A 9,322-nucleotide genomic window follows, 5' to 3' on the forward strand; every position below is an offset into this window, starting at 1 on the left:
AAAGTTCGTTCCATCAAACCTAGTCAGTTTGACCATGTCTTGATTCATAAACTTTAGTGTTGCCATGGTTGTTTCACGCTCCATTATTTCTTCGGAGATCCAACAAAATATAGTTTTTAGATTGCTGTAAAAATGATATGAAGGGATCTCTAAAATTAGGAAACAAATGGCTGAAAACTTGAAACATGTACAAGGTACATTTTCCTAAAAATTATATTTGTCCCCTCTCAATGTTACCTAAGGGAGCAAAGACAAATAGTTTTTGAGATATGACAAGTCTTTGCAATATTTTCTATAAACAACAATAGAAAATATTTTGAAACTAAGAGAATATATAAAAATCGGATGAGAGAAAAAAGAAAATTTGTTGTATCTCCACAATCTCTTCTCTATTTATAGACTTAAATAATCACATCCAAGGGTTACAATGAATGAATATGCCTCTTGCCAAAAAGACATGTATCAAAAGACATAACTTATTTTCAATTTTGAAAATTGAAAAAGCTACTAAGCTCCAAATTAAAATATGAACCACCATAATTTTACTTTAAATATGCATTCATTTAGGTTTATTATTTCATTAATTAATTTCAACAAATAAATTCTAACAGTAGATAAGATCAGAGTTAGTACCCTATGCAGGCCGTCGCTGTCGGGTTCGTGAAGAAGGCGGTGACAGATAGCAGGGCAAGAGGGCGGCAGGTGTCGCGGCTGGAGGAGTCCATCAAGAGTTTGGAGGAGGAGAAGCGTAAGATCGAAGCTTTCAAGCGCGAGCTCCCTCTCTGCATGCGTCTCGTCTACGAGGGTCGGTCCGATGCTCCTCCCTTCTGTCCTTCCCTTATTTGATTTCGCCTGGATCCTTTTAGGTTAAAATTAGTGTTCTTTTGTTTGGGAATTTCTATCGTAGTGATCGAGGAGTTGAAGAGGGAGATCGATCGGTTCCGCGCCGAGGGTTTCGGGCCTGTGTTCCAGGAATTCACGCCGATTAAGGGCAAAATCAACGAGAGTAGCTCGGATTTCAGAGATAAGAAGAACTGGATGAGCTCGTTCCAACTCTGGATCTGCGAGGAAAGTAAAGATACCAAAAACATGACAAGATGAACTTTAAAGAGGTTGGAAATGCATAATTCTTTGCCATTTATTTGGGGGGAAAAATTGAATCTTTGTTCATTTCTCGGAGGATTTTTGCTCTTAATGGATTTCTTTGGTTCCGATTGCAGAAATCAGTATGTTATTCTCGGAACGGCGGAGATGCGTCCCTGCCTGCCGGTATTGGAACTATACAGCTTCAAGGCGGAAGATGAGACTGCCGCTGTGTTGTCTGACCTCTCTCTGTGCTCTACCGCGATCACTCATGGCTTTGTGACTCAGGCCATCAATAATCTTCCAGTTGGCGGCGCCTGGCACACACTGTGGCTTGCATTCGCAACAGAAGCAGCCTAGGAAGATGAGGAGGTGCTGGTCTCAGGATCTGCATCGGTGGTTTGTGCTCGTGATCCCTCCGGTGCTCATGGTAAGACCTCGGTTGAATCAATTGCTAGGATAACTCCTCCAGGTTGATGTTTAGTCTCACATCTAAATTTCCTCATTCTTTGATCAATATACAATATAACTATACGACACATAAACCACAGCTCATGGGATGAAGTGATAGGATTTTAGGGTTCAGGAAAATTCCCGGGTCATCTACCGCAGTGATGCGGTTGTGTAATTATGGTCCATTAAGTCTGATTGTATCCTATTCTTAGAGGGCTAAAACACATGTGGAGCCTTTCAATCAGATTGTGGATTCATGATCGTTCTTTCATAGTAATTCACTTGACCTTACAAATGGGTTAACAGAACGGGGTTTATAATCCCATGAGTAATTTTTTAAAAAAAATATATATCCAATAAAATATTTTATCAAAATATGTTACTCTTTTTTTTTTTTGTATGCTTTTGACAATTATAATTATAATGTAACAAAAATTTATTTGTTTGAAGGTTTTAATAAACAACCTAGTTTAATATCTTACTATATTACCCTTAGTTACAAAACTAACCATATATATTATTATTTAAACTTTATGGTTTTTTATTTTTTTCATGTTTTTCTTTATTTTTATGTGTTTTTTATTTTTTTATTTTTTATTATTTCTTTTCGTTTTTTAATATTTTTAAAGTTATTTAATTTTTTTTAATTTTTTATGGTTTTTAATTTTTTGTATTTTTTTTATTTTTTATAATTTTTTTATGTTTTTATTATTTTTACGTTTTTATTTTTAAATTTTTTTACATTTTTTCTATTTTTTTATGGGTTTTAATTTTTCCCCATTTTTTATTATTTTTAATTTTTTTATTATTTTTTCTATTTTTTTTAAATTTTTAATTTTTTTTATAATTTTTAAATTTCGGTAAAAGTTTTTTATTTTATTATATTTTTTATTTATTTTATTTTTTTCTTTATATTTTTCTTTTTTATCGTATTTTCTTTTATTTGAGGGTATTTTGAATAAAATTTTTTTGTTAATCTCGGAATCAAGAAAAATCTCAGTTTTCCGAGATTTTCTGATTCCAGGTTGCATGCTCCTTTTGCTGACATGTCAGACATGAAATATTATCCGGGAATCATCGATTACTTAAACTAAATAAGATTTTCATTGATAACCTTGAATGGATAACCAAAGTTATCAAAGATAATCTTGAACCAAACACACTTTTAGTTTTTTTGTTAATGATGAATTAATCGAATTGTATCCCGTTGTTGGGAGGACTGAGACATGTGAAGCCTTTCGATCAGATTATGAATTCATGACCGTTCTCTTATAGTAATTCACTTGACCCTATAAATGAGTTAATAGAATGGAGTTTATATTCCTATGGACAATTTTTTTTAAAAAAATAATTTATCAAAATATATTACTCATTTCTTATTTTGGATGTTTTTGACAATTACAATTAGTTTTTTTTTGTTAATGATAAATTAATCAAATGGATATATCTGGATTCAAATAGCAATCATTTGATCTATCAACAAATAAATTTTTTAACTCAAAGATGCAATTAGCTTATACCAAGGAGATGGGAAGTACTTTTTATCGCTGAGTAGAGTTGTTAGGTAGGTCAGACCGGTCCATTAAAAATTTATCATCGTGTAGAGTCATGATAGTCCAACGATTGAGAGAACCCAGTACGACGTGGCTCTTCCACCAGCATTCTTTTGATGTCACGCAGTCACATCGCTCCACTGCCGTGACATGAGCATAGGATATCGTCGGCCATGGTTGCTGGCGACACTGAAAAAGATTCACTATGAATAGTTTTCGTTCTAGAAAACCAAAAAAAACTACTACTTCAACCAAAGGTTTATAGAAATGTGGAATACATATACAATACAGCTACGGACACAGAAAATGTGAAACTGATTATCCGAGCATATGGAGAAACCTAGCTAGGGCCATGATATGTGACCTCCCCACTACGCTCAGTCCGATAAACATCATAGGAATTATCTTGTATATCAAAATTCAAAGTGTAATAGAAAATCAATTAGAAGTTGGTGGAGATGAAATATAAGATATGAAACACCAGATGCAGCAGCTTCTTTGATGCGCAGATAGTACTGCTTCTATCTGAAACCAAGGGAACCAATAAACATATGGGGTTGAAACCGCATAAAGTCTCAGTAAAAAATGGAATCTCAAAAGGCAAGTTCTGCGAGCATGAAATAATGCCATTTTCTAACATTTTAAGAGAAATTAAACTTGTAGTAAATAATTGCAGTAATCAGCTAACCTTCTGTTTGAATCCTGCTTGAATGTTATAAAAGATGAAAAATTGTTCAGCTTTTGTTTGCAGCGAAATGATTACATAAAAAGGTGAAAAATTGTTCAGCTTGAGCAAAATCTAACGAATATCACGAAATATGAAGGGCAAGGAAATGCAGAACGATTGGATCAACTGCCTAATCTACACTTTTATCACCTTCGGCTTCTCTTCCCGCTATAAATCAACAAACAAAGCGGTATGGATCACCACGATCCTAGAAAATGAATCGAAACCTAGATCCAGACCCCAAAAATTCCATGTTTCGCATGAGAAAAATTTACAAATTCAGATGTAGTACCATACCTTTAAAATCGAGCTCAAAAGTCCCATCCACTGCGACGGACGAGCAACGACAGCTTGCAAAAGAAACAGTGTGACCGTTCCACGGCATCTCTATGAGAACAATCATTCCACAGTCAACTAAATGAGATGGCAGCCGGTTGGAGCTCACCGGCCATTTTGGGCGGCGACGGACGAGCAAAGATCGCTTGCAAAAGAAACAGTGCAACGATCGCTTGCAAAAGAAACAGTGTGGCCGTTCCACAGCATCTCTATGAGAACAATCATTCTACAGTCAACTAAATAAGATGGCAGCCGGTTGGAGCTCACCGGCCATTTTGGACGGCGACGGACAAGCAACGACCGCTTGCAAAAGAAATAGTGTGGCCATTCCACAACATCTCTCTGAGAACAATCGTTCCACAGTCAACTAAATCAGATGACAGCCGGTTGGAGCTCACCGGCTATTTTGGACGGCGTTACAACCTCCGCCAAAGCCCTAAATGGGCCGTACAAATTAAGGCCCAATTGATAGACAAAAAAACAAAGGGTATAGTTGCAAGAAAAAATGATATGCTTAAGGAAAAAATCTCAATGAAAAGCTCAAGGATAGACACATAAATTCATGGGGTCCACAAAAAATGAATTGGTGGACCATGAATTTATGTGTTTATCCTTAAACTTTTCTTTGAGATTTTTTCCTTAAACGTATCATTGCTCTTGTCACAAATCGAGGAAGAAGATGATGAAGACGAAACAAATTTGTGAATGAGGGACGATCGAGCAAGCGATCCTCGATTCCTAGGGCGGAGGAAGCTTCAAGATATTTTCATCATTGCGAAGCTACCGGATTTTTTTTATCCAACGGGTTCGGGTTCAAACTGTTAGAATTAGTTTTGAGAATTTACCTTTTCTTCAAAATGATATCTCCTAATTTTCAATCTCTTAACTTCCTTAAAAATATGAATATATAAATATAACATAATATTGAATAATTTTTTTAATTCAATATCACCTTTTATTTTTACTAAAATTTCCATAATATGCCTATTTTATGTTAAAATAAAGTATCTAATTGATTGCTCAATTTTTATTTAAAAAAATTAAAATTTGCACAATATTTTTGTCATGAATGTAAAACATTCTAAATATGCACGAGAAGAATAATATGGTATATATGAGGTTAACAAGATTGACCTTGTTTTCTCCATATAATTTGATGGAATAAGACAGTATATATATGTCATATTAACAATGGACTTTATTTCCTCCATATCAAATGTTGGCGAAGAAAAACGAAAGATGAAGCTTAAAATAAAGGGCACGTATTATCTTCTTTACATGCATCAAGAACATAAGGAATAGGGGTGATTAAAATTCGACACATTCAAGCATGTTTTTCTTCATATCTCTTGCACTAATGACTAGTAGTTACCTATGATTTATCTCCTCTATGTTGTCGTAAGGACGAATTGACGAGAACATAAAAATATAAAAAAAAGTGCCTCGGACAATAGTACAATGATAGGATGTTTCTTAGTTTCTCAAATGTTTAAAGATTCAGTTTAGGTTTTGATAAATTAACGGATGAATTTTTCTTAATGAACGATTGATCTAATAACGATAAACTTTTCTATTTACTCCAATAACAAATAGAAAACTTTCTTTTGGACTGAAATTAATCATCTCTAGAATTAATCGAAATAAATTAGATATCCGATGCCAATAAAAAAAAATAATACTAGAAACAATTTAACTACACCGTGAAGATTAATCCTAATAGATTGACTCTCATTTTTCAATTTCTTTTCTAAGATCCTAAATTAGAGAGCCTCCCCTTTACATAGCTCCTAATTGACACATGAACTTCCATGTGGTTACAAGTAGGAGAAGGCTGAGATTTAGATAAAGACATCTTAAGAGAGAAAGTGCTAATGGTCCAATTAAAGTATATTGAATTATATATATATATATATATATATATATATATATATATATATATATATATATATATATATATATATATATATATATAAAAGTATCATAAAGTATGATACTTTTTAATTTCACTTATCTAGTTTATTATATACTTTTTAAGTGCATTAATTAGGTTTTTAAATATATAAATCAGGTTTTTAAGTGTATAAATCAATAAAAAAATTTACCTAGGAGCTCATAGAACCTTAAGTCAACTCTATTGTAGGTGTATCATGCGTAAAAATTAAATCCTAAATTATTTAGGAATGTTCCTGTCCTCTTACCGTCCAACAAAATTGAGAGGAATTAAAATATATATGAGAAGCTAGGGTAGGAGCAGCCGACAGGCCTAATAAGGTAATAATTTGAAGACCAAGATTTGCAGTATTTTCTGTCATGATAAATGATTGTGTTGGCCAACAAGTATGATTGTAACGAGGTAAATATTCATCAATATATTCGGTGCTTTTGGTGATTTTGGTAAATATTCATCAATATATAATTTTATATATTAGTTAAATGTTTGACATAAATGATAGAGGATATATTATTAGTTGAGCTGGATAAAAAACAAGAAGTTAAGGGAGCATTTGGTTTACATGTTTTTCATTTCTATTTTCTGAAAAAAAAATAAGTGTTTTTTTAAAAAATAGTATTTGACTTGTATTTTTTACATCTATTTTCTAAAAAAAATAATTAGTAATTTTTTAAAAAAGAGAGAATGTCTAAAAATTATTTTCTATTTTATAGAAAATATATATTTTTCAGAAAATGTAAATCGGGATAATCAAACGCTCTCTAAGTTTGGTTTGAGTTTATACTATTTTTAACGTAATAAGAAATAAATAAGTTTGAGAAGATATAATATCTTAGAAATATATTAACGAGACAATTAAAATATATGCGCCTGTAGCTCAGTGGATAGAGCGTCTGTTTCCTAAGCAGAAAGTCGTAGATTCGACCCCTACCTGGCGCGCGTCTATTTAAAAATATTAGTTTTAAAATTAATTTTTCAATTAACAATCAAAACTAAAACAAAGTTTTGGTGAAACGCTAGCAGATCTGACCTGGTTTGTTTGTTATCTAACTATGGATAATTCATATTCTTCGGTCAATATAAAATATAATTATACGGTCAAGAGATCACAAATAAATTTGATCTCTTGAAAAAAGTAAAAGATATAGAAAAATTCATACAATTTATTTGATTCTTGATTTCATATTTATATATTAATCAAAGTGATTGGTAAGCTTTTACTAAAATAAACATATTTCAATGTATATTCATAATATCTATTTTTTTTTAAAAAAAGAAATCCTTCTTGATACGCTAGCCAACTTAAGCTCACCACTAGAGGGCCTACCTAGACAGACAATCTATATAGGTTGGTCTATTTAAGTCTATTTTTTAAATAAATTGATAAAATTTAACTTAATCTATTTAAGTAATTTGATGGGATGTGTCAACTAGACTGATCTAATCTAAATTGACGACTTTATCTCTTAGTTATTTATTTGTGACTTGAAGTAAAAGATTGGTTGCTAATCAAAGAAAAACTTTCATATCTAAAAATTGGCAACCGGTGTGACTTTGCTAAGAAATGTATTTGGAACTACATACCACTTATTCTTTAGATGTTGATATAATAGCTACAATACATATCAAACAATAGATGGGCATACTCGATCCATAATAATATTGAAGAATACACACAAATAGATGCATAGAGAAGTAAGAAAAAACTCATAAAGCAATTAAATAAAGAGTATCTTTGGTATGCAGCTTAGAATTGATCCCGAAACATGGTTGAGTTAGTTATTATGGGTTAGATATTACTATAATAGATAAGGGGTCAAATCTTGATAAAGTCGAGAAAAATTTCCTCCCCGTAGTGGCTAACTATAGTTTTCCGATTTATTTCCTCATAGATAGGTGTGAGGTTGACATTGTGGAGCTGCTAGGGTGGTAAATTCTACCTTTTATTACAATAGAGAGCTTAGCTTTTGACACTATAAGAGCATTCACATTAGCTTTCCAAAACACAAAATTTACTTTAAATTTTATATTTTACGTAAAAATAATCTTCACATCAGTTACCCTATCTATTCTCTAAATTTAGATTTCATAAATAGTACTTCTTTAAATTTAAGGAATGGAATCTATTCCCTAAATATTAAAATGTCATTTAATTTGGGACAAAGAAAAAATAAATCGAATGGATTGAGTAATGAAAAGTAAATATTATATAGGGAGAGAGAAAAAATAATAAAAAATAGAAGAGAGAAGAAAATAATAATAATAAAAATAATAATAATTTTAGGATAGTTGATGTAATGTATATTGAAAAATGATTAGGTAAATTTAATAAAGTATATTATTTATCTTAAACTTTAGAGATAGAAATTAGTATGAATACTCTAATGGTGTTAAAATTGAAGTCTAGTGTTATCCATAAGATTAACATATATCACATAAAATAAGAGACTATAATAGATAAGGGGTCAAATCTTGATAAAGTCGAGAAAAATTTCCTCCCCGTAGTGGCTAATTATAGTTTTCCGATTTACTTCCTCATAGATAGGTGTGAGGTTGACATTGTGGAGCTACTAGGGTGGTAAATTCTACCTTTTATTACAATAGAGAGCTTAGCTTTTGACACTATAAGAGCATTCACATTAGCTTCCTAAACACAAAATTTACTTTAAATTTTATATTTTACGTAAAAAAAACCTTCACATCAGTTATCCTATGTATTCTCTAAATTTAGATTTCATGAATAGTACTTCTTTAAATTTAAGGAATGAAATCTATTCCCTAAATATTAAAATGTCATTTAATTTGGGACAAAGAAAAAATAAATCGAATGGATTGAGTAATGAAAAGTAAATATTATATAGGGAGAGAGAAAAAATAATAAAAAAATAGAAGAGAGAGAAGAAAATAATAATAATAAAAATAATAATAATTTTAGGATAGTTGATGTAATGTATATTGAAAAATGATTAGGTAAATTTAATAAAGTATATTATTTATCTTAAATTTTAGAGATATTACAGAGAAATTAGTATGAATACTCTAATGGTGTTAAAATTGAAGTCTAGTGTTATCCATAAGATTAACATATATCACATAAAATACGAGACTATAATAGATAAGGGGTCAAATCTTGATAAAGCCGAGAAAAATTTCCTCCCCGTAGTGACTAACTATAGTTTTCCGATTTACTTCCTCATAGATAGGTGTGAGGTTGACATT

General features: G+C 31.3%; 1 protein-coding gene and 1 non-coding gene across 2 annotated transcripts; both read left to right on the forward strand.

The window, feature by feature from the left end:
* The first annotated feature begins 607 nt into the window (after window positions 1-607).
* On the forward strand, window positions 608-1,780 carry LOC121993749 (myb family transcription factor EFM-like). The gene is made up of 3 exons (XM_042548080.1): window positions 608-805; window positions 908-1,112; window positions 1,221-1,780. Exons 1-2 carry the CDS (start codon window positions 637-639, stop codon window positions 1,099-1,101), a joined length of 363 nt encoding a protein of 120 aa, XP_042404014.1. The 5' UTR covers window positions 608-636; the 3' UTR covers window positions 1,102-1,112; window positions 1,221-1,780.
* Window positions 1,781-6,969: 5,189 nt separating this feature from the next.
* On the forward strand, window positions 6,970-7,042 carry TRNAR-CCU. Its single transcript has one exon. It is a non-coding gene; the product is annotated as a tRNA-Arg (tRNA).
* The last annotated feature ends 2,280 nt before the right edge of the window (window positions 7,043-9,322 follow it).

Source organism: Zingiber officinale, chromosome 6A (genome assembly GCF_018446385.1).
Source record: "Zingiber officinale cultivar Zhangliang chromosome 6A, Zo_v1.1, whole genome shotgun sequence".
Lineage (NCBI taxonomy): Eukaryota > Viridiplantae > Streptophyta > Magnoliopsida > Zingiberales > Zingiberaceae > Zingiber > Zingiber officinale.

Bases quoted from the DNA above. Each gene is read 5' to 3' on its own strand.
- LOC121993749 (XM_042548080.1), top strand. From the start codon at position 637: ATGCAGGCCGTCGCTGTCGGGTTCGTGAAGAAGGCGGTGACAGATAGC. The intron at 806-907 runs GTCGGTCCGATG...TTTCTATCGTAG, and splicing joins CATGCGTCTCGTCTACGAGG to TGATCGAGGAGTTGAAGAGG.